General features: G+C 46.6%; 1 protein-coding gene and 1 long non-coding RNA gene across 2 annotated transcripts; one reads left to right on the forward strand and one right to left on the reverse strand.

Annotated features, from left to right (window-relative positions):
• The first annotated feature begins 1,730 nt into the window (after window positions 1-1,730).
• Window positions 1,731-22,367, forward strand: LOC120688745 (DNA-directed RNA polymerase I subunit 2-like). The gene is made up of 27 exons (XM_039971123.1): window positions 1,731-2,080; window positions 2,438-2,511; window positions 2,665-2,787; window positions 3,207-3,283; window positions 3,887-3,950; window positions 4,038-4,108; window positions 4,805-4,882; window positions 4,975-5,020; window positions 5,577-5,757; window positions 5,846-5,898; window positions 5,982-6,055; window positions 6,154-6,271; window positions 7,000-7,084; window positions 8,863-8,975; window positions 9,181-9,308; window positions 9,379-9,458; window positions 9,674-9,915; window positions 10,017-10,181; window positions 10,263-10,427; window positions 10,530-10,604; window positions 11,363-11,466; window positions 11,540-11,615; window positions 18,224-18,346; window positions 18,434-18,577; window positions 18,814-19,026; window positions 19,845-20,096; window positions 21,954-22,367. Exons 1-27 carry the CDS (start codon window positions 1,894-1,896, stop codon window positions 22,365-22,367), a joined length of 3,525 nt encoding a protein of 1,174 aa, XP_039827057.1. The 5' UTR covers window positions 1,731-1,893.
• A 463-nt stretch (window positions 22,368-22,830) lies between these two features.
• On the reverse strand, window positions 22,831-23,639 carry LOC120688746. Its single transcript, XR_005681176.1, has 2 exons — window positions 23,486-23,639; window positions 22,831-23,287 (listed from the first exon to the last, which is right to left on the reverse strand). It is a non-coding gene; the product is annotated as an uncharacterized LOC120688746 (long non-coding RNA).
• Between the last annotated feature and the right edge of the window lie 1,643 nt (window positions 23,640-25,282).

The raw sequence follows: 25,282 nt of genomic DNA on the forward strand, positions 1-25,282 counted from the left end.
GGCTGACCTTTAGAGGGTCGTCGGGAGGTTACCAGACCGACAATGTGGTTGGTCGAGACGGCGGTGAGGTGAAGCGGCAATAGGAGATTGCAGTCGGGCAGGACCGGTGGCGAGGGAGCCTAGGTCAAAAGTGGAATCGCAAAGAGATTGGCGATGGAGGTGCAGGAGCCGGGGGAGGTGGTGGAGAGCGGGAAAGCAGCACCCGGACGGTGTGCTAGAGGAGCGTGAGGTGTGCTAGAGGAGCGTGAGGTAGCAGCATGAGAGGTAGCTCGTAGTGCACGTGAGTAGAATCTGATGTAATTTACCCTATAAATACAACAATTGCAATAGTAAGATTTCATTTTACACCTCGATTTCTTTTCTCTGAGGTGGATGACGAGTCTTGTGCGCCTCCAAGCATCGGCTCGCAGGTCGTCCAAAACAACACTCGCATTAGATAAAGACGGTGTCCCGCTTGCGTTGCTTGCCAATTGGAGAGTAGGCTCTACTGGATGGAAACAATTTCTCTACACAAGTGCATGGTCACAACGTGTGGGATCAGCCCCACATGTCAGTGAGCCAACGGCATTCCGAAGTACTGCAGCGGAGTCTCGCGGCTGCCGGATGTGCTTGGACTCCATGGATTGCTTGCTCTATGCAGGCGGTTGCGTGCAAGAAGTCAAGAACAACAAACGGCGATGTTGCTCTGCTTTTTGCCTCACGGGAGAAAACGACACAGGGATGAGGAAGGAGTCAGGAAGCTGGTGTTTAGCGGATGGAAGAGATGATTTGGGAAGCTGCACCAGGGTGGTGCTCGCCTGGCTGCCTGCGTCGTGCGCCCGGAACATAGCTTAGCTCATGTAAATACCGATTCGAGTCATCAAGTCGGTACGTATGCTCGTCTTTTCTCGAGTTTAATTTAGAGTTCAATTAAAGTTATTTTTAGTGGTAGGTCACGTGCCTGAAGTGTCCGAGACTTCTTCAATTTTAAAGGATTCACCATCTCAATATATCATCGTTTTAAGTAGCGTCAAACACGCGCCACATGTTGATTAGACGTGCATGGTGTGGACATTCCGTGCCCCGGACGGTCTCGGTGGCACTCGTGCCGCTCTCTCTGTCATCGATTGGAAGTTGGTGTGTAGCCTATGCATATCAAAGCGGAGAGCAAGGTTCCGACGGGAAAACCTTGACGCCAACGGTAAACCATATTGCAATTAACTGAACCAATTGGTTCCGCGTACATTTTAAAGTTTTGGAAAAGTGTCTTGACGTTTGAGAGCTCGTGTTTCATGAAATCAAGCGTGTTCCGGGTAATTTTACATTGATAAAGGAAAGCTAAATTTCAATGATTATCGAGAAGAAAATGTATAATTCTACCCTTTTTTATCTTCCACAATTTTGTTTTTTATGACAGTTTTCCCTAGTGGCATCTGTTGGCCTATGCCAATATGTTTTGGTTCCTCTTCCTCGTAGTCCATTTGAGGACCACCGATCTTGATGTTGAGAATTTGGGAGGCTGGAAACACACAAATACGATGTCCAAGTCTGCATTTGTCGGAAAATATCGCTCTTTCAGGCAGCATTCCACCTTGCTAATATAGATATATGAATGTAATTTTTTGGGGCGTTGGATCCTGAGGGAACGGCTCAGATGTTGCCAAGCTTCACCAACTTGGGCCGGCTGGCCGGGTTCTTCTGTCGGATCGGATGTGGACTAGTTTTTTCAAGCAAACGCACGAGCCAGCTCTTTGTTTCCTCTCCCTTCAGGCCTGCACTCTGCAGCAGCCTTAAACCCCTCCGCCGCCGCCTCCTCCCTACTCTAGGGTTTTATTCTTCCCGCCGAAACCAAGCGCTGGGCCGCCGCCGCCGCTCACCGTAGACGCAGCTCGGAGCCCCGCTGCCCCTCCGGCCATGGACAAGGCGACGAAGTCGGCGTCGCCCGCGGGAGCCAAGGAAGGCGACTACGCGGCGCTGCGGGAGCTGTTCCGGCCGCACGTGGAATCGTTCGACTACTTCCTCGACGCGGGGCTGGAAGAGATGCTCACCAGTATCCGCCCCATGGAGATCAAGGACCCCAACTCCAGCACCATCCTAAAAAATATCCTCATGCTCTAAATTCGTTTTTTTCCCCTTTGCGTGGAATTGTTTTGCTCACGTGAAAGGTAACACCGTCTGAATTCAAGTTGCTATTACTAGTTGGTAGCTATAGCAGGGCACAACAGCTGATTACGATTTTATACCTAGTTAGTAGCTATTGCTGATTTACTGTGAAATGGTTCATGTCTGAATGAAATTATGATACACTGGAATTTTGTTTGATTTTCTGGGTGAGGATACTGAATTGCACTGAAACCAGTCAGCACTCAAATAGTCAATTACAGTTTGCAGAGGATGTTAAGCTTGTTGATATTTATATTTAAATATCTCTTTTGGCCCCCTTAACTATTGTGTATACTATCCTTGGAGAAGGGTCATGTGCTACCACCCATGAGGGATGGTCGGTTGGGTGTACCACTCTACCCCCAGGAGGTTTGTCATATTTCTTCCGGAATTAACATACTCTTATCTTAGACATTGGGAGTATATGTTTTTTTTCCTATTTTACTAGTAACATACTCTTTTGGTAACTTAGCGAGGTGTTTGGTAGTCTGATCTTTTTCCCATTTCCTTCGGTTGGAGCAGTGCAGGCAAGCAAGAATTACATATCATGGGGAGTTTAAACTGGACGTCTGCCTCCAGTGTAATGAAAACGGGGCACAAGTCAGGCATACCTTAAATTTTGGCCATCTGCCTATTATGTTAATGGTTGTTACCCTTTCCTTTCTACTCGTGAAATGGCATTTCCTGTGGAATAATTTTGTAATGGATAAGGTTTCTATGCTTTTGGACTTTGGAGTTTATAGGTCTAATAGAAGCTAAAAACTGAGTTGATTTTAGTGCTTTAGTTTGTCTTTCGGTGCCATCTTAGTGATCGATCCCTCTAGCCACAAAAGGGCGTCATTTTGATCATCTGTGGTGTTCCAAAACTAATCTATGATCGATTAATTCTGTTGTAGTATTAGAGCCTAGTAAAACTATATCATTATGGAAGTACTATCCAGGACAAATCTTTGCACATTATATTCACACATTAGTACATTATTTATAGAGAGATCAAAACATAATGGTTCACAAATTATATGACAATCAACTATTCTCCCTGACTTAAGCTCTTGCAATTTCAGTCAAAACTGTGCCATCTGAGAGATGCTGATCCACATAAATTAGTTTTCCATGGTGAAGAGTCTACCGAAATGGGAGGGTGAGTACGTTTCATTTGCATCCACTTGATCGTATCAGCGCATCCTTTCTTTGTTATTCTTAATGTGCTACTGTAATAGAGCATCAAATCTGTAACTTTCCCATTATCTTTGACTGCTGAACTTGCTATTTAGGTACTATCTTACTTTTGCGATTCTCATTAGCGTCATGCTTCCTTTTTTCATTCTCTTGCATGTGGATGAGGGAGTTGATGGTCAGTTTTGTTGCATTGTACTGTGCTTTTTTAGTATTAGTTTACTGAACTTGCTTCTGGGGAAAAAGATTACTTTGTATGGTTAGGAGAAATATTCAGCGTTTGGACTGTTCAAATTAATGATTTTTTCTTGTTATTGTCTATTTTCCTGTTCTTTCAAAGGCAGTACACCGAACTGAAACTATTCCATATTTGATATGGGTTACACATTGAATAAAAAAATAAAATAGTTTCTGAAGCATTTATTTGTTGTGCCCCACGGGTTTACAGTTCAAATGTCTGCCTTTTCTTTTGAGCATGCTGTATTGCAAAGTGGAAATCTAAAGTTGTGATGAACTTATTCCCTATGTTGCTGGAATAATTTGGGTACACTTTTGAAATTCTGTTTAGGTACTTCATATGTGGCGGGATGGAGAGACTTATAAGGATTCTTATATTACAAAAGCGTAACTATGTAAGGCAGATTCAGATTTGCTACAAGGCCAGCATTTTAAGCTAGATAGCATCATACCTGATGAGTTCTTTTTTATTAATTTTTCAGCCTATGGGCATGGTGCGTGGTTCTTTCCTTAAACGTGGGGCTGGATACACTGACAAAGCAGTTGTCATAAGGTTGTACACTAATAAGTGAGGCATGATGCTTGAATAGCTTATGGTCTAATCTTTGGGTGTAGCTTTTTTTTTGTCATTCTAGCAATATCCGACTGCAATGTACCTTCCACTATTTTGACTCCAGTTATATTCATGTTTCCACATAATTCCTACTTTTACTTACTATCCAATTTGATTATCTTTGCAAAACCTTTATGTTTGCTGAATACCGATTATAATTACCCAGTACAACTTTTCTGCTAACTTTGAAATATATTTTAGTTAAGACAGAGTTAGTGGACAAGCTATTTGTATTTGCAAAAGACGTGGTGCAATCTATTACTACAATATTACAAGATACTGTACTTGTAACTTGGTAAAATGCAAGAAAAATTTTCACAGTGACAAGATCTGAACAATCATAATTCTAGAGCCTGTATTGCCTAATGTTTTTTTTAGCATGGATCATATACACAAATGCTATTAACGCACAAGAGGAGACAGCGCTGGGCAATATCTAAAAATTAGTGACTGAAAGCCATTGCTCTTTTCCTCTGCATTTTCTTCTCAAAGAACCTTGTTTTTTTGTAGCTTTTCCTGATCCCTTAGTGTATTCCTTTGATCTATTGTGCATGTTGCCTACTAGGTATAACTATAACATCAGAGTTGCAATTGTGTGCGCTGCCTTATTATTCCTTTCTGTTTTGTTTTCTACAGATGTGTCCATAAAGACCAGTCAAGTGTGACAATAAAGTTGTATTACCTCCAAAATGGAAGTGCAAGGCTTGGGTTTTGGTAAGATCTGTGCTGGTAAACAGTGAGTAAAAATGTGTAACCCCCCCCCCCCCCCCCCCCCCGATTTGACCTTTTGAATTTGTGTTGAACAGGTTGGGGGGTAGAGAGTTTCTGCTTCCTGTTGGGATTGTCCTCAAGGTATATAGGCTATCAATGTCTCCTTAAGCATGCTCACCATTTCTAACCAGCAATACACTACATAACATCGTGCGAATGACATATTCTGTATGGATAAATGCTAATTAGCATTGGCTAAGCATCTGCTAATGTTGTACCCTTGGCACGCATTGTATAATGCAGCAAGTGCATATAAAGAGGATCTTGAGTTCTCTGTTGGTGCATTCCATTTTTAGCTGTTGAATTGTGTTGTACGAAATTGTCAATCCACAAACTTGTTTCGTTCTTTGCCCTAAGGTTATGAATCTGCTTATTTTTTCCTTCTGTTTTTTTTTTGTGTTGAGATGATCAATCTGTTTATTCAATTTCTAGTAAGTTAGTGCATTTATATATCTATTCCCATCTTCTGGAAGTCTTGGGATCTTTCCATTGAAGTAGGCATCATGCACTTGTGTAGTGTTCCACTTGTCGCATGTTTTGCTCATCATGCTCCTTTCTTTATAATATTTTACTCTAGATTGTATTGTTAATGTTGCTTCAGCATTACATTGACTTGATTATGAATTTTCAATGACAGGCCCTTATTGATACGAGTGACCGGGAAATCTTTACAAGCTTGACATGCTGCTACAGTGATAAATATGGAAGAGGAAAGGGTGTTGTCAGTACTCAACTAATTGGTGAAAGGGCACAAATAATTCTTGACGAAGTCAGAGATCTGTCCCTTTTGACTCACATGCAATGCTTGATGCATATTGGTACTTTATGAGTTCAATTTTCTTCTGTATTTAGAATCCCTTGAACACGTCGTGCGTGCTGACATTGATTATGATCTTCCAAATGCAGGAAAGTACTTCCGATCTGTGATGGAAGGATTTGAACATAATGACTATGAAACTGTAATGTGCAATATTTTCTTAGTGTTTACATTGACATACTGCTGATGGATCATGCTTCACTTTGGCCATTCTACATTTTGTAGGTTGCTAAAGCGGTTCTGAAGGACTATGTTTTTGTGCACCTGGAAAACAACCACGATAAATTTAATCTATTGATGTGAGTTTAAATTTGAATTTATTATCTTACTTTTTTTTGGTAAAAGTTTTATCTTCTTAACCTCTATTTTTGCATTCTTATTACATTTGCTGCTTTAGATTTATGCTGCAGAAACTTTATGCTATCGTAGACCAAACTGCTTCGCCTGACAATCCTGACGCACTACAATTCCAGGAGGCTCTCTTGCCTGGGCACTTAATCACAGTTTTTCTGAAGGTTACTAACTCTCTGGTGCTTTGCATGTTTTTTTTTTGGAAAATAACCCCATATCATTGGAAAAATGCCCCCTATAAAAGTTCTTTGCATTATAACTAATCCAGCTTTAAGAATGGCGATTTACCCTTCTTTCTCTCTACCTTCATTTCCACATTTCCATGAACCAGTGAATAATTGATGTTTGTAATGTGGGTTACAAGATGTTCATTTGAAACTACCTCGAGCGATTGCTGCCTCTCCCTAGTGAGGTTTAGATTCTATGGATGACCCAAAATCAGCCACTTTGTGCTCACCTTTGCCATGAACCTTGCCATCTTGAGCCAGCTGCCTCAGTGAGGCATGTAGAACATTGAACCTTCGCCAACTGAACTTATTTCATCCATGTACATCTTGCTGTCTACTTAATATTTTGTCCTCTCATCGCATCATCTAAGATTTGGGATTAGATAACTTAGGCAACAAATGTGTCGTCAATGTGGTTGGAAATGAAGATTGGAGGGCATCTACGTTAAAGCTGTAATGATGTTAAACTGTTGTACTAAAGTTGCACTTTCGCCATGCTATCTAACTTTTTCCCATACTTGGTACTGTTTTCTTATATATATATATATATATATATATATATATATATATATATATATAAGAGCAAAGATATGTTTTTGTGCAAAACATGATTCCTTAACCTCAATATTTTTTTCATTATTCGATTTTGTTGCTGACATCTGCAGGATAGACTTCAGGATTGGCTAAGAAAGTCTAAACGTTTAATCATTGAAGAGGCTACAAAGAACAAAAATTTTGATCTCAGCAATGGTATGCTATTCTCTTACTGTTTTTATGCCGAAAATTTTTAGCTTATGTACTCTGTTATGTGTGGCAAAACAGTTGAATTCATTGAAAAATAAATTGAACCACTTATGTACTCTGTTATAGTAACAGCAGCCGCATGCAAGTGCAACAGTCAAACTTTGTCTCTGTAGACTGGTACACATAATTGCATTTGCAGCTGTGTCCCCACTAATTGTGTGGTTCTGGATTCAGCTGCAATATTTACCATAAGATCTTTTGTTGATGTGGTGATGACTGGTGATGATGAATATAGATAGTAATAAGGGTCTATATTTGGCTCTGGGTTCTTCGAAAAGGAGAGTGCAGTACAATATTTTTAGAGGATATGACCCTTACCTCCCATGACCATTGGTAATACAAGAGTTTGAATCCTATCTTCATCCTTTATCCCTGCTATTGAAATATGATTGAGATTTTCACATTTAAAAGAATTTGTTCTTGACTCTAACTCTGTTCCTTCAATGAGGAAGGGATAAGAAGAATCCATTATGAATGAATGCAAATACTGGGGTAGTATCTTCATTGGCCTGAAGGAGTTAAGTGACAGATGCTTATAAACTTTGGACAACGTTGAGAATCTTGTTTTTTTGAAGGCTGGGGATGTGAGATGTTGATATGAGAGCATGCTGGTACAATTTTTTACTTTGAAGGTCTCGACTTGATTCCACTTTTTTGGACTGGTTTAAATCACAGTTTAAATCACAGCTAGAGTAGTCACATAGTTCCCGGGTCGATCGGGTTGTGGATCGGGGTCGAGGATTGAGGGTCGAATGTGTATAAAAATGCGGGTCGAAGGGAGTAGTTTGGAACGAATGACCCCGATTAATCCGGGTCAATCCGGGTCGACCCTCCGGGTCGATGACACAAGTCACGTAGATCTCATATGTCCTACAATTAGAGATGTGTGGTCTGGCAAAGATATAAAAGCAAAAAGGAGAGAAAAGAAACTTGGGCTGCCCATGTTGGCCCACATAGCCCATTACTCATCTAACGTAACCCTATCTTTGAGTCGCTGGCTGCTGCACGTCGCATGCTGCAGCCGCCGCCGCCATCTCTTTCCTCTCCGTTCTGCCTCTGCTCTGCACCGCTTTCACCAATATGGTAGCTGACTGCAGCATCTGGCACCATCCGAGAACAAAATTGGTAGTCCATGGCTCTCTCATGCCTCCGCAGTCCGCACTCCACCAGCGAGACCCGCCGGCATGGTCCGTCATCTGCGCTCTACTGGGAGGCCGGTCGTGTGCCGGTGGTGAATCGGGATGTGAACCAGCTAGAATCGGGTCGACGACCCTGGTCGTCCCCGACCCTCGATTTGGGACGACGTTCCCGGGTCGAGGAACGTGAGGTCGACCCCGAATCTGGTGACTAATAGACAACCCAGCAGTCTTGAGAATGTTGTCACCTGAGACCCTCGTGCATAAGATATATTTTCTAGCATGTGGGACTGAAATGTGCGGCCATGAAATTTTTCTGTATATTTTGGTTTTTCCAGTTGGGTAATGCCATAAAGCATAAACCAAGCTAACTGAACACTGAATAATGAAGCCAGGTTAAAATATTATCGTCCTCGTCCATATAAATTATGAATACTGTGGTTCGATTAGTCTGTTTAATTTTCCAGTTTATTTGCTCACATAATCAATTAGGTTGTCTTCTCTGTTTCTTGATGTGTTGAGCGCTTTCTTTTGGTATATCAACATGATTTACATTTATGCAATAATAATATGCGGTTGATTGTGCAGCATTGGAAGTAAGAAAATTTCTTACTAAACACACAACACATGTTGGTAGAGCTATCGAGAGTATGATAAAGATAGGGAAAGTGAATTCACAATCAGGATTGGATCTTCCACAGGTGCATCTCTTACAATGCCTTTAATTTTATTTGTTGAAATCACTTTTTTTTCTTCTTCTTGTGATTAAGAGAAGCCAGACATGGGTTATAAGTATACTACCTGTTTCTATAAAGCTGAATGTTGACAATATGTTATGCATCTAATGTTGCTAGGTTTATTCATAATATTTGGAACTTAAAATGTTTTTTGTGGTTAAATTTGCAGAGTGATGGGATGACCATTCATGCTGAACGGCTCAATTTTCATCGTTATATTTCACACTTCCGTTCTGTTCATAGGGGTTCTGCTTTTGCTAAAATGCGCACAACATCTGTTAGAAAGTTACTTCCCGAGTATGTTATCCTCTTAGTGCCATTCAGCTGTTGTTTCCTTGCATCCATTTTACTGAAAATTCCCATGTAGGTCCTGGGGTTTCCTTTGTCCAGTTCATACACCTGATGGAGAGCCTTGTGGTTTATTGAACCATATGACTTCCACATGCCGTAAGATATTCTCATCTTGCCATTTCTCTAGAATTTAAATCCGCACAACCTCCCTAAAACACCACTTTCTTTCACATGTTTCATTTTTGCAGCATATTGTGTCTGCATTTTCTGTCTAAATGCTTTTATACTTGTGTCCTTGTCTTTTTGGGGACAGTGCAGCTAAAATCCATCGTTGTCATTTTCTTAGCTCCAGCTTATATTTGGTCTGTCAGGTATTTCATCATTCTACAATTCAGAAGGGGTGGTTAAAGATTTTGAGAAAATAAAGAAGTCACTTTCTGCTGAGTTGGTTCGTGTTGGAATGAACCCTGTGTTTCCTAAGATTGAACGATCTGGTCCCCCAGAAGTACTACATGTACATTTGGATGGATGTATTCTTGGTACCATGTCTGCTGCTAGGATTGAGGAAGCAGTTAATTTTCTTCGAAAGTTGAAATTTCTTGCACACTCTGGGGTCTGTTCTCTTTTGTTATCATGCTTTTGTTTAATTGGAATCATATTTTGAAATTTTGCCATCATGTTCAAACTCGGGCATGTTTTAATTTTTTTTATCAGATTCCTGAAGATCTGGAAGTTGGCTACGTTCCTCTTAGTCTTGGTGGAGCTTATCCTGGCCTTTACCTTTTTACAAACCCAGCAAGATTTGTTCGACCTGTCAAAAATCTTTTTAGTGTACCTGGTGGAGAGCAAAGTATTGAGCTTATTGGACCATTTGAACAGGTTTGCTTTTAATCAATTTCTGTGTTTCTTATATTACTTCTTACCAATAGCATAATACTTCATTTTTATATTCTAAATTAGGCATTTATGGAGATACGGTGTCCTGATGGTGGGGATGGTGGGAGAAAAGAAAAGTTTCCTGCAACTCATGAAGAAATCCACCCTACCGCTATTCTTAGTGTAGTTGCCAATCTGACACCTTGGTCTGATCACAACCAAAGTCCTAGGAACATGTACCAATGCCAGGTTGGTAGGCACATCTTGTCTTTATGGTGATCAGTTGATTTTGCTTGATGATGGGTAATGGTCTTCCCTTTTGGACTGACCAATCTTCATGCTTGTTTGCAGATGGCAAAGCAAACCATGGGTTTTTGTGGACAAGCTCTAAAATTCCGCACTGATGTAAAAGCATTCCACCTGCAGGTTTGTTCTTTTGTAAAATTATTAAACAATTACTCCCTCCGTTTTTATTTACATGTCGTATTAGGTTTGTCCTAAGTCAAACTTAGCCAACTTTGACGGACTATAGAAAAATAGAGCAACAACTATACTAACCAACATATGCACTATCAACATATATTTCATGGTGAATTCAATTAAACAAATTTGGTATTATAGTAATAATTATTATTTTTCTATAAATTTGGTCAGAGTTGGTTAAGTTTGACTTAGGACAAATCTAATGTGACATGTAAATAAAAACAGAGGGAGTATTACAAAAGAGCTTCATTGTTTGGTTCTTTAAAGTTGTCTACTTGTAGTGGACATGTAGGCTGATGGCATATGCATGTGCATGTTTCTCAAGGAAATAATGATTTTAAATCCTCAAGCATATACATTTATTTTTTTACTAGTGGTAATGTAGCCAGGTTTACCGGATAGTTTTAAGTCATCACTAGATGTAGGCAATCTCTGCTTGATTAGATTTCCAGTGTAGGCCAAAAGCTTTATGATGTATGGGGAAGCTATATATCATCAATCTCATAAGCATGAGATATGCTAAGTTTTACAAATACCCTCTGCTCCTTGCAATATGATTAGTCATCTTTCCGATTCATTTTGGTATTGTCTGGTGCTTAGTTATGTGATACAGACTGACATGGGTGTAAACTTTTTGTCCAATTTGCACCAATTCCTGGAAATCATAGCTAACCTTCTCTACTGTCATTGATGCTCTGTAGACCCCTCAGACACCAATTGTTCGGACAGCTACATATAGTAAATATTGTATGGATGAATTTCCATCAGGAACAAATGCTATTGTTGCAGTGCTAGCATACACAGGGTATGCCTTTCATATATAGTATCATCATTTTTTTAATCTTGCTTTATGTGATGAAATCATTCTTCCGATATAGTTATGACATGGAGGATGCCATGATACTGAATAAATCAGCCGTTGATCGTGGAATGTTCCGTGGACATATTTACCAGGCAAGTTATGTTTCATTATTCGTAACTACTCATTGTCTGATTTATAATCTAATGCAGTCAGTGTTGGAGAGAATATTGTGTCTATTCTTCCAAACCCTAGAAGGGTGCGATATATAGTTTCTGTACATGGGCCTCTATACATTAGGCTCACATATACACCAACCCCCCCCCAGTCTGAACTACCGGCGCAGCGGTGTTCAAGACTGGACAACAAGAAAGCCAACACCCTCTCGTAGTCTGAACTACCGACGCAGCGGTGTTCAAGACTGGACAGGAAGAAAGTACAAAGAGCAAATACCTCCCCGCAGCCACAACTAGCCACCGGCTACGTTGAGGCTGGAGCGAAACTCCGAGAACGTCGAGAAGGGAAGACCCTTGGTGAAGATGTCGGTAAACTGGGAGGTGGTCAGGACATGGGGAACCCGAACATCGCCGACGGCGACCCTGTCGCGCACGAAGTGCAAGTCGATCTCCACATGCTTCGTCCGCTGATGCTGGACGGGGTTAGTGGAGAGATACACGACGCTGACGTTGTCGCAGTAGACGAGCGTGCTCTTGTCAAGCGGGTTGTGGAGCTCCGCCAAGAGCTGTTGTAGCCAGGACGCCTTCGCCACGCCGTTAGCGACAGCCCGATACTCCGCCTCGGCATTGGAGCGGGAGACAACCGGCTGCCGCTTGGACGACCAGGAGACCAGGTTGCCGCCCAGGAAGACGGCATAGCCGGAAATGGAGCGGCGAGTGTCCGGACAGCCTGCCCAGTCAGCGTCGGTGTAGACAACCAGCTCAGCAGAGGACAAGCGGTAAAAAACCAGTCCGAGGTCCACAGTGCCACGGACGTAGCGGAGGAGACGCTTCAGCGCAGTAAGGTGTGACTCCCGGGGATCATGCATATGGAGACAGACCTGCTGAACAGCGTAGGTGAGGTCTGGCCTGGTGAAGGTGAGGTACTGCAAGGCACCGGCCAGACTCCGGTAGGCAATAGGATCAGCCACTGGATCCCCCAGGTCAGCAGACAGCTTCGCCTGAGTGTCGACAGGAGTGGAGCAGGGCTTGCAATCAGTCATCCCAGCCCGCTCCAGAATGTCAAGTGCGTACTGCCGCTGGTGTAGGAGAAGACCAGACGGGCGAGGCTCAACAGTGACGCCCAAGAAGTGGTGGAGCTGACCAAGATCCTTCATTGCAAACTTCTACTGCAGAGAGGAGATGATGCGATGAAGCAACTGCTGACTGGAGGCTGTGAGCACAATGTCATCGACATAGAGCAGCAGATAGGCAGTCTCATCCCCACGGCGGTAGATGAAGAGAGAGGTGTCAGACTTGGCCTCGGTGAACCCCAATGTCAGCAAAAACATGGCGAATCGAGAATACCAAGCCCGAGGAGCCTGCTTCAGATCATAGAGAGACTTATTGAGCCGGCAGACCATGTCCGGACGACTGGAGTCCACAAATCCCGCTGCCTGAGAGCAGTATACTGTCTCTGACAGAGTGCCGTGAAGAAACGTATTCTTCACATCCAGCTAGTGCACAGGCCAAGAGCGAGAGCGCAAGCGAGAGGACCGTGCGCACAGTAGCAGGCTTCACCACTGGACTGAAAGTCTCATCATAGTCCACACCAGGTCGCTGGGTGAAACCCCGAAGAACCCAGCGAGTCTTGTAGCGCTCCAGGGTGCTGTCAGCCCGACGCTTATGCGTCCAGATCCACTTGCATGTGACCACATTGCCACCAGACGGACGCGGTACGAAGTCCCACGTCTGGTTAGCAAGAAGAGCCGCGTACTCTTCCATCGCGCGACGCCAGTGAGGATCCGCCAAGGCGTCACGGACAGAAAGAGGGTACCGGAGAGACCCGCGGCTCTCCTTCGATGGCGCGGAGAGTCGCGGCCTGAGTCGCCATCCGCCGAGTCACCATGGGATGGGTATGCCGAGGATCCCGATGGACGACTGGAGGGTGATACACCGCCGGCTCGACCCGAGAGCGAGGAGGCGGCGGCGACGGCTCCGGTGTAGGCGTCGCAGGAGCCTCCAGAGTCGGAGGCGGCGCCGGTGTCGGCGCCGAACGACGCCGGTACACCTGCACCGGCTGAGCGTACCGCGGCGGCGCCGGCGCCAGCGCCAAACGACGCTGGTACACCTGCACCGGCTGAGTGTACCGCGCAGATGCAGGGGGAGGCACCGGGGCCGCGCGTGGCACAACAGGAGACCCCGGGGCCGCGCACGACACGATAGGAGGTCCGGGGGGCCGCGCATGGCGCGACCGCGGGCACCGGGGCCGCGCTCGGCGCAGCAGGGTTCACGGAAGCGGTGCCGGTGTACCGGGAAAACCTGCAGGGAAAGGACAGATAGGTAACGTTGGCTGAACCACCGGGTCAGTCGAAAACAGTGAATCCAGCTCGGTGTCAGGAGAAAGTGTGGAGGAGGTGGAGTAGGGGAAATCCGACTCGTCAAACACGACGTGTCGGGAGATTAGGACGCGGCGAGTCGAGAGGTCAAAGCATCGGTACCCTTTGTGGTCAGGGGAGTACCCAAGGAACACACAACGAGTCGAGCGGGGCGCCAACTTGTGAGAAGCGGTAGCGGAGGTGTTAGGGTAACACGCACACCCGAAGACCCGAATGTGGTCGCAGCGAGGGGTACCGAAAAGAGCATGGTGTGGAGTGGGAGCAGGAGAAGCAGTGGACGGAAGACGGTTAAGCAAGTAGGTGGCGGTGTGGAGGCTCTCAGCCCAGAAGCGCGGGGGCAGAGAGGCCTGGATCAGAATGGTGCGCACGACGTCATTCGTCGTGCGAATCATCCGCTCAGTCTTGCCGTTCTGAGGAGAGGTATACGGACAAGACATACGCAGCTGAACACCCCGAGAGAGGAAGAAGGAACGGGAGGTGGAGTTATCGAACTCCCGCCCATTGTCACACTGGACGGCCTTAATGGTGAGGCCGAACTGAGTAGACACCCAGGCAAAGAAGTGAAGGAGGGTGGGGAAGGTCTCAGACTTGGCGCGCAAAGGAAAAGTACAAGAGTAGTGAGAAAAATCATCAACCACCACTAGATAATATTTATAACCCGACATGCTGAGTACAGGAGAAGTCCACAGATCACAGTGAACAAGATCAAAGGCATGCGCAGCATGCGAAGAAGAAAAAAAAGAAAGTCTAACATGACGACCTAACTAGCACGCATGACAAAGGTGCTCAGCAGGAGTCCGAGTACATGGAACATCGGTACTACAACCGAGCTGAGCCAAAACGTCGCGGCCGGTGTGACCAAGCCGGCGGTGCCAGGTGGTGGAAGATGGCGTCACGCCAAAAGCAGCAGACGAAGAAGAAGTCGAAGGCGGAGCATCGGAAGCAGAAAGACGAAGGGTGTAAAGGGCCCCGAGCTGTCACATCGGAGGAGCGGACGCCAGGAAGCCGCATCCTTCACAGTAAGACCAGAAGAGTCAAATTCCATGGAATAAGAATTGTCAGCAGTAAACTGGCGAATGGAAAGAAGGTTGTGAACCATCTGAAGAGCAACAAGGACATTGGGAATACGAAAAGAGCCAGGAGCAGAACCCACGGCGGTGACAGGGAGACAAGATCCATCACCAACCATGATAGAAGAAGGACAAGAGGGGTGTGAGGGTCGGACAGATGAGAGGATACCGGCATCTGGGGTGGTGTGGAAGGAGGCACCCGAGTCGGCGATCCACTCGGTGCTGACCGGCGGCGTCAGTCCCATGGTGCTGAAGGACTGCGCCAGAGCGGCCTGGTCCCACCCCCTGGCCAGGTCGGCTGCTGGCTGGGCTGAGCGGGCGGGGGTCCAGGACGGCGCGAGGAGAGCAGCACCGGTGAACATGGCTGCCGGCTGGAGCTGAGGACGAGCCCCCCCCGAACCCTGGAACGGCCACATCGAGATGCGCCCTGACCATGGGTTGCTGAAGGCTGGCCAGGGCGTACCTCCAAGGGCAGGGGCAAAAGCGGGAGCGGGGGCCGGAGTCGGCGCGCCCCGACAGCCCCCACCGGTACCGGTACCCCCAAGAGCAGGGCCACCAGTACCACCACCACGTCGTCCCCCCCCCCCCCCCCCGCCGACGACGTCCACGCCCCCCCCACCCCACACACACACACACCCCTCCGGTCTGTCTAGCGGGAGCAGCACTAAGGAGGGAGGTGGCAAGAGCGGCGGAGGAAGCTGCTGGAGCAGCAACTAGCGCGGTGGGGGTGGACGAGGACGATCCGGTCGCGAGACCCCTGGTGATCTCTTCGAGAGCGAGGTCGTCCCGGACCTGCAGGAAGGAGGGGAAGGGCCGCTGGCGGGGGATCCATGTCTTCAGGTGGTCATAGGTGCTGCTCAGCCCGCGCACGACATTGAGCACCAAGACCCGACCGGACACCGAACACCCGAGGTCGTGAAGAGCATCAGCCATGCCCTTCATCCGCCGGCAGAACTCACCGACGGAGAGGTCCCCCCTGCTCGAAGGTGCGGAAGCTGGCGTCGAGCTGGAGAGCGCGGAACTCGGCGTTGCCGAGGAACTGCCCCCTCGAGCGCCAGCCAGGCCTGTCGCGCGGTGCCGCCATGGGTCCTGACGAGGCCGATGGTCCCAAAGATCCAGGACAGGGCGACGCTGTCGAGGCGCAGCCACTCCACGTTCCGCGCCTCGATCGGCGAGTCGATGAGGACGTGGTCGTCGAGGGCGAGGACATGGTCCCGCCAGCGTCCGTAGGAGGAGGACGTGGGGTCGAGGAGGACGGTGACCAGGGCCCTGATGCTTTGGACGCCGGCCGCCTGGAGGTGGAGCTGAGCGACCATGAGGTCGGCCGGGTCGTGCCGGGGTCCAGAGCCAGCGGGCGGGGGCCTGGACGTAGGAAGAGGCGCCGTGCTCGGGGATGACAGGCAGCTGGCCGGAGGCGGCGCGGAAGTAGTGCTCCGCCTCGGCGACCCGGAGAGCATGGGCGTCGGCCGTGGCACGCTCGCGCTCCCAAGCGAGGGCAGCCACGCGGACCCGCTCCTGGGCCGCCGAAGCCTTCGACTTGGCGGCGAGGAGGGCCGCGGCGAGAGCGGCGTCGACCTGCTGCCCACGGAGGGCCGCGGGATCGAGCGCGGTGTCGGCGGCAGGCTGCTTGCCGGCAGCAACGGCGGCGTGGTAGGCGGCGGCCTGCGCAGCGGCGGAACCCGCTGCAGCGGCGGCGGTGTCGGGCTGCACAGGCTGCACGGGCGGAGGCGGCGTCCCCTGTAGCAGATCGGCGGCACCCGCTGCGGCCTCTGGTGCTGGTCCGAGGAGGACCAGGTCGGCGGCCGGGGTGCGCGGCGGCGGGGTGGCCCGCCCGGTAGCGGCAGCACCGCCCGCTTCAGGGGCGGCCGCGACCCCCGCGGCCCGGGCGCGCCAGGTGGCGGCGGGATCTGGCAGGGGGACCGCGGCGACGGCACGAGCAGGGCGGGATCCGCGGCGGCAGGATCCGGCGGCGGCTGCGCGACCAAGGACCAGGCGGCGGCGGCAGGGGTGCCGGCGGCCGGCCCGGCAGCAGCAGCAGAGGAGGACCAGGCGGCAGCGGCAGAGGATCTGGCGGCCGACCTGGCGGATGCAACAGAGGAGGGGAGGGGAGGGGAGGGGATGGGAGGGAAGGAGAGAGGAGGGGGCGCCGGCGGCTGGGTAGGAGAGGGAGGAGAGGGAACCTAACCTTAGACTAATGATACCATGTCGGAGAGAATATTGTGTCTATTCTTCCAAACCCTAGAAGGGTGAGATATATAGTTTCTGTACATGGGCCTCTAGATGGGCCTCTATACATTGGGCTCACATATACACCAACAATCAGGTTTAGTAGAATTTCTTTCACATGGTGTATTGGTGTAATGGGTGCAATCCAAGGCGTGCTTTAGTTCTTACTGCCTTAGCATTTGTAGACAGCCATTTCATTTTTCCAACTTTTCTTTCATAATTTAGGCGATGTTGGCTGCATTATCTTCTAGTGTGGCTAGCCAAAAAAATTCTGAGTCTTGAATGTTATAAATATAAATCTGACCCCTCACTCTGTTTTCACATATGGCCAAGGAAACCAAAAATTGATTGAAAAAGCAATAAATAAATTATCCCAAGATTTGGTGCGCACCCCTTGAAGCACTCAAACTTACTTTAAGTGCTCTACGTGATTGGTTTTCCCTTACAAAAACTACTCTTTGCTTTCGAAATATATTGAAAATGAGAGTGATACTCCTAATGCCATGGACATACATTGCGAATCCACGTGAGTGTTTTATGTGAGCATATCGAATTCGGGGAGTGTGTAATCATCTGTTGTACCATGTCATTGTTTGAGCATTCAATGATATTATATTCACAAGAAAAGGAGAGCATATAGACCATATTTTTATTTGATTTGTTTTAAATGTTAATGTGAAATTGTGTAACTTAAAAAATATGGTAAATTGTTTTGCTATACAAACTATGTAATGTACATAATGGCTATATTTAGTTCCTCACATTATGATGCATATTGAAAATATCCTCCAGGCGAAAGCTTGGAAAATTTTGACTCGACCAACTAATTTGGAACTAAATATTTCCCAGCAGCCATTCAATTTTTTTTAAAAAACATTAAAAATAACCCTTTCCTTGTGCAAACTTTCTGCAGACCGAATGCATTGACTTATCCAAGAAAAACAGAGAAAATGTTCCAGAAATCTTTGCAAAGAGTGTATTATCCAGGGATACAAACACTGCCATTGATTCAGATGGCCTTCCTCGGCTTGGACAGGTAGTTATCTGTTTATTCTATATTAGAAGTTATTTCCTTGTGCAAGAACAGTTATGGAATTCCTTGTACATGTATTTTCATTGACAGACAGTACATCCAAATGAGCAGTACTATAGTGTCTATAACAGACTCACAGGCGCAATAAGGCCTGTCAAACTAAAAGGCTCGGAGCCAGCGTATATTGACTATGTTGCTGTGAATGGGACAAGTTCAAAAGGTGACTTTCAGAAGGTATGCGAACACATAAGTAACCCAGTAGAATTTCAATTGGCAGAAAGATATCAGAACGATCACACACAAGTTGTGGATTTTCCGAGTTCCTTAAAATCACAAACCATCCTCACATTTTATGTATCATTAAATTTAAAAATAGCATTTTGTGCTAAGAGTGTCGGAAACGTGTATTTCTGACTATAGGCATCTCAAATTTGTTTTTGTGATCTTGTCATGTGTTGGTCTTTCTACAGGCGAACATTCGTCTGCGTCGTGTAAGAAACCCCATAATTGGTGACAAGTTCAGCAGCAGACATGGGCAGAAGGGTGTTTGCTCTCAGTTGTGGCCTGACATTGACATGCCATTCTCTGCAAATACTGGCATGAGGCCAGATCTTATCATTAACCCTCATGCATTTCCTTCAAGAATGACTATTGCAATGCTCTTAGAGTCTATGGCAGCAAAGGTACACATATTTACTTCTCTGTCTCTAGGTTCTGAGAAAACCTGTATCATGTGGCAAGTAAAAAAATATAGCAAATTAATAACTGAGTTTATTTCACAGATGGAATATCTGAAATGAAGTTAATTTGATACTGCATAAATTTAACACCATATGTTTCTAGGTACTAAAGATTTGTTGGCATATTGACATTTCTACAGCAATGATCTTGTACAGCTGTTGGCATCCTTTGATTTGATCTTATAGTTTTTGGTTTGATCTTGTAGTTTCTAGGTACAAACTTTTGATTTCCTTTTGTGTGGGACTGTAGCTTTTGGTTTGATCTTATAGTTTCTCGAATTAAACCTATTTTAGTAAATGCTTATGCGCTATTGAAAAGTTAAACCGCACAAAAATAGAAACAGTATTGTTTGTATTTTGAATGGTGTATGGTTGTCTTTTATTCACTTTGGAAAGTGTCCCTAGTCACCTTTGGTGGTCATTGACATACTGGACAGGTTTGGTCCTTCTAAAAGTTCCGTGCCTGTATAGAAATATTTGTTCCTAGATACTCCCTCTGTTTGAAATTAAAAGGCTTTGACAAACAATAACTCTATTAGTACATATTTTTTTGTGACACAAAATTGATGTTATTAGATTCTAATTCAAAAGATACCTGTGATCAAAATTCTATTCGTATTCAAATAATATTTGTGATTAAAATTTGTATCACATAGATGAAATATTAACGAAACAAAATACGCCTTGTAGAAAAAAAGGGGAGGAGTATGCCTATCGTAGCAGTGCCCCTGCCTAAATATACCTCGAATTTGTCCTTGCAGGCTGGAAGTCTGCATGGAAAGTTCATTGATGCCACACCTTTTTCAAGCTCTGTCAAAAAGGAGGGCAAGGATTCCCATAAACCTGATTCGATCGTGAATGAACTGGGTCCCATGCTCGCATCTTATGGGTTTAATTATCATGGAACAGAGGTCCTTTATAGTGGATTTTTTGGCACTGAGATGGAGTGTGCGATTTTCATTGGACCTGTTTATTACCAGCGTCTTAGGCATATGGTCTCAGATAAATTCCAGGTGAGCAATTGTTGCATTTGACATGTGGGCATCTATACTATATTTAAAAGCTCCAAGAATTGGAGCTCCCTCATGAATTGAGGCCCCACGTGGGACCCACGTGCTGTTTAGGAGGGGCCCATATGGGACCCGCGTGCTATTCACGTGGAACCCATGTGGGACCCGCGCAATGTTAGGTGGGACCCGCGCACATTTTAGTGGGACCCACACTTTGGGGGCCCACTTAGTGGGACCCACATCATTTGAGACCCATGCACATTTAGTGTGGCCCACTTAGTGGACCCACGGTACTATTAAGTGCCTCTATCATTTAAAAAAATTATTGATGGTGACTTCATATGGAAAATATAAAATAAATTTATCTTTTCCTATATATGAAAATAATACCTTTGTACACCACGTTCATGCTCTAATACTTTTTGTAATTTGTTTCCCGTACATAAATTCCAAAAATAGGATCGAATTATTCTTTCATCACTAATTTTAACTTTTTATAGTACGTTAATCTGTCAGCTATTTTTACTAACATCTAAAAGTCAACGGATTTCTAAAAAAAATGTTATACTGTGTTTAGATGACCATAAAGATAGCATAAAATATCTAAATTTAATATTGGATTGAGTACAACAGGAAAATAAATTTATATTTCATCATTTTTTTCAAGTTAATACCTTTCGGATAGACGCTCATCACGCATCAACCTGCCTAGTGTTATCAATATCTTCATGCACCCAATATCCATTAGCTTAACCTTTCTTTTTTTTAAAAAAAATGTGAGGCAAGAGTTTTCTCCAAAGTAGGTAGCTAGCCCCCCGTCTTCTTTGGTATTGAATTGGAGAACCTTAGCCCCCAATGTATTTATTTGACTGACCATGAAAAAGAAGCCCCGTAGTTGCGCCTGCCAAGTGTATATATATTTAAAAGCTCCAAGAATTGGAGCTCCCTCATGAATTGAGGCCCCACGTGGGACCCACGTGCTGTTTAGGAGGGGCCCATATGGGACCCGCGTGCTATTCACGTGGAACCCATGTGGGACCCGCGCAATGTTAGTTGGGACCCACACTTTGGGGGCCCACTTAGTGGGACCCACATCATTTGAGACCCATGCACATTTAGTGTGGCCCACTTAGTGGACCCACGGTACTATTAAGTGCCTCCATCATTTAAAAAAATTATTGATGGTGACTTCATATGGAAAATATAAAATAAATTTATCTTTTCCTATATATGAAAATAATACCTTTGTACACCACGGTCATGCTCTAATACTTTTTGTAATTTGTTTCCCGTACATAAATTCCAAAAATAGGATCGAATTATTCTTTCATCACTAATTTTAACTTTTTATAGTACGTTAATCTGTCAGCTATTTTTACTAACATCTAAAAGTCAACGGATTTCTAAAAAAAATGTTATACTGTGTTTAGATGACCATAAAGATAGCATAAAATATCTAAATTTAATATTGGATTGAGTACAACAGGAAAATAAATTTATATTTCATCATTTTTTTCAAGTTAATACCTTTCGGATAGACGCGCATCACGCATCAATCTGCCTAGTGTTATCAATATCTTCATGCACCCAATATCCATTAGCTTAACCTTTCTTTTTTTAAAAAAATGTGAGGCAAGAGTTTTCTCCAAAGTAGGTAGCTAGCCCCCCCCCCCCCTCTTCTTTGGTATTGAATTGGAGAACTTTAGCCCCCAATGTATTTATTTGACTGACCATGAAAAAGAAGCCCTGTAGTTGCGCCTGCCAAGTGTACCAGAAACCAAAATTTCACTTTCTTTGTACTAGCATCAGTGTTTGCAATTTTGGATTGCAACTGAATACTGATGTAATTTGTCTATGCAGGTCCGCACAACTGGTCGTATAGACCAGGTGACAAAACAACCCATTGGAGGAAGGAAGCACGGCGGAGGGATCCGATTTGGTGAGATGGAGCGCGATGCGCTCCTCGCCCATGGGTCTTCCTACCTCTTGCACGACAGGCTCCACTCCTGCTCGGACTACCACATCGCAGATGTGTGCTCCTTCTGCGGGAGCCTACTGACCGCGACGGCGATCAAATCCGATACGCAGAAGAAAGCCAAGCGTGAGATGCTCGGGGTATCCACGGTGAGGCCGGCGAAAAACTTAGTGTGCCACGCCTGCAAAACGAGCAAGGGGATGGAGACTGTGGCGATGCCCTACGTGTTCAGGTACCTGGCCGCCGAGCTGGCCGCCATGAACATAAAGCTGGAGCTCCGGCTGAGCAACAAATCATGAGGGCATGAGGTCCCTCCGCCTGAACAACCGCTAGTTCATCTCGAGGCGCCCGGCAGGAGGAAGTGTGGCCGTTGCAATTGCAACGCCGTGCCCGTGCGGGGGACTGCAAAATTTTGTTCGAGGGAAATGTAGCTTCCCCCCAGTTGAGCCATGCGTCGCAGTTTGTATTGTTCTATACGTACGTGGGCGTAATGTATCGTCGCAACTTGTAACAAAACATCATTGATTCAACGTGAATCCGTGTTATGCTTTGCTTGGCCATCGTTTTGCACTAGTACGCTTTGATATACGGTTGGATGATAATCTTGGTGGCTCCTCTCGCTACGCTGCCGTTTCCTATAAGCCCGTTAGGGCAAGTACAACAATGTAGGCGGCAGCTGTTTTTTATCACAAACAGACAGTTAAGCAGATAGCTTGTACAATGAGTTGTTTGTTTGGCTATCTGCAGAGTGATTAATTTAGGTTGACTCACAAACTCATAGTGATCTAATGTATAATTGATCTTTGTAGCTATTTTGTTGTATACATGATGGAATGCACAATACATTTAAATAATTTGTATGATTCTTCACATAAGCATATATTATATATATGTACTTATTTATTTATATATATAGTATAATATATATTCAAGGTGGGCCTAGGGGGGATCAGGGATCCAGGCCCGAGTCAAAGGCAGGCCACGGGCCTTACTCGCGGCGAGGCGCGGCCAGAATGCGCAAGCACGCGCGCGGCCGGCACGGCGAGGTCGGCCGAGCGGGGAAATGGGCTAGGGAAGCCAGCGGGGGCCGGCGAGCAGGCGCAGGGTATGGTCCGGGGTGAGGCGAAGCTCACCAGAGGCGTGAACGGGAGGACTACGCGTCAAGCGGGCGGCGTGGCGAGCAGATGCGGCGCCGGCGGGAGAGCTCCGCCGGGAGGCCCTGCACGGCAAGGGAAACGACGGGATTAGCATCGGAATGGGTAGAGGAGGGCGAGGAGAGGCCGGAGCTGCGAGGAATCGAACAGAAACTCGCCACAGGTGGCGAATCGAAGGTGGCCGGGCCGGGGTTGGGGAAGAACAGAGATGGCTGCTGCAATGTTGAACGGGAAAGAAATGTTCGCGGGAGGAAGGCGCGAACCTGGACGCCAAAACAAACCCCCTCCCTCCCCCGTGCGCGCAGCGGATCATGGTCGCCGCCGTCTCCCGCAGCGCGTCCTACAACGGGGGTCTTCGACGCCGCTTCGTCTGGGAGCACGCGCTCGAGCAGTAGACGGATGAAGCGACGAGTGGGCAGTAACTGCTGCTCGGGGGGGGGGGGGGGGGAGGGGTTGAAAAAAAAATGTTGCATGTCTACAGCTCTCGACGAGCCGTTGTATCGCGCTGCCCGGCCACGCCACGGTGCACAAGAACAGTGTCTTCCGCAATGGATAACCAATGCTGGTTAAGGTTGTTCAAAAATCACGACTCCATCTTCGTTTTTTTTGCAAAATCGTTGCTCTCGCTCTCTTTTGTAGGTTTGGAAGCCGCCACGTTTTTGCTGAATGTTTAGGTGGTTACTTTTTTTAACCCTCTCACACTTCATTGCATAATTGTAGAATCTGTTCATGTACATAGAGACATACACGCACCCCTACCTACATTACCAGACCTATAACTACACAACACTAAAACAAACACGTCCTTCTTGAGATCGACGAAGTCCTTTGAACTCCGCAGGCAACGGGGACGATGCACTCCCTCTTGCGGCACCACACGTGAGAGAGGGTACCGATTGAAGGTCACAGGAGATTACAGAGGAGCCGCCAGCTCCGTCGCCGACGAAACACACCACCAGACGATGGAGACAAGCCACCAGCGCCAGCCGCGCCGCCAACAGCCAGAACCCACCGGCTGCACCTTTGCAACACCTGGACCAAGCCGACGACCACCGCCGACTATCTCTCCTGAAGACTCCACAATCCCACCGACGGCACCGGAGAGGAAAACGTCGTCGACACGGAGAAGGATTGGGAAGCTAATTCCGCAGACGCACCAGCGTCTCCGCATCGCTGGCACGAGGACTCAGCTGTCGGTGAAGCACGTCGGCCACCTCCAGCAACTCCATCCGACGTCTCCAGCTCGAACCGGACGAGGTGGCAGGCCGCGGCAAACACCACGCCCAGCTCGGGGCCCGGCGAGAGCACCGTGGCAGCACCGACACCGGCGTCGCCACCTTTGGCTACTGTAGCGTGGGGAACTGACCGAATAGACCAGAACCTCCTGGGTACCACCTTCTTTTTTTTTTGAAAAGGGCAATACATTAGTCACAGGCTCCAGTCAAATCGTTGGAAACCAGGGCTGATACAAAGTCCGGAATATGACTCATGTACTTAGATGAGCCATCCTCCAAAGTACAACCAAAGCTAGCTAGAGCATCAGCAACCCTATTACATAGTCTTGAGCAAATGGACACAGTGCAACACACAAACTGTGACACCATAAACTCTCTAATCTGCCTAAATAGGCAGCCATTTGTGCTTCGGTCTAGAGTTGTTGATGTGATTGCCTTCCCGACAACTGCTACATCTGTCTCAAGAATTATTCTCGTCATTCCCAAAGCTGCAGCACGTCCTAAACCCTAAACCCTACTTTGAACCTCATGCACTCATGCATTTCTGGGTTTGGATTGTCCGTCTTTCTGGTTGCTAGGCCCAAGATCGAGTTTGGCCTCGGACCTTCCACCACGGCCCAAAAAACGCCACCAGTCGGCGGCAGGGAAATTGTGCAAATAATTACCACCGTTGGATCTCGCTCGAAACCTAACACCGCCCATCCATCCTCTCACGCCTGCGCCAGCTGCCGCCCATCCATCCTCCCACCCGAGCGCCTCTCGCGCCGCCGCCAGGGTTTTTTATCCCGACCGGTTAACCCAAACCGCCGGCCACCGGTTCCGGTT

The sequence above is a fragment of the Panicum virgatum genome, chromosome 9N (genome assembly GCF_016808335.1).
Source record: "Panicum virgatum strain AP13 chromosome 9N, P.virgatum_v5, whole genome shotgun sequence".
In the NCBI taxonomy this organism is placed as follows: Eukaryota; Viridiplantae; Streptophyta; class Magnoliopsida; order Poales; family Poaceae; genus Panicum; species Panicum virgatum.

Coding starts and splice junctions, on each gene's coding strand:
- LOC120688745 (XM_039971123.1), top strand. CDS start 1,894: ATGGACAAGGCGACGAAGTCGGCGTCGCCCGCGGGAGCCAAGGAAGGC. Junction 2,788..3,206: donor ATCTGCCTATTATGTTAATG/GTTGTTACCCTT, acceptor TTGCAATTTCAG/TCAAAACTGTGCCATCTGAG. Junction 11,616..18,223: donor TCCGTGGACATATTTACCAG/GCAAGTTATGTT, acceptor AACTTTCTGCAG/ACCGAATGCATTGACTTATC.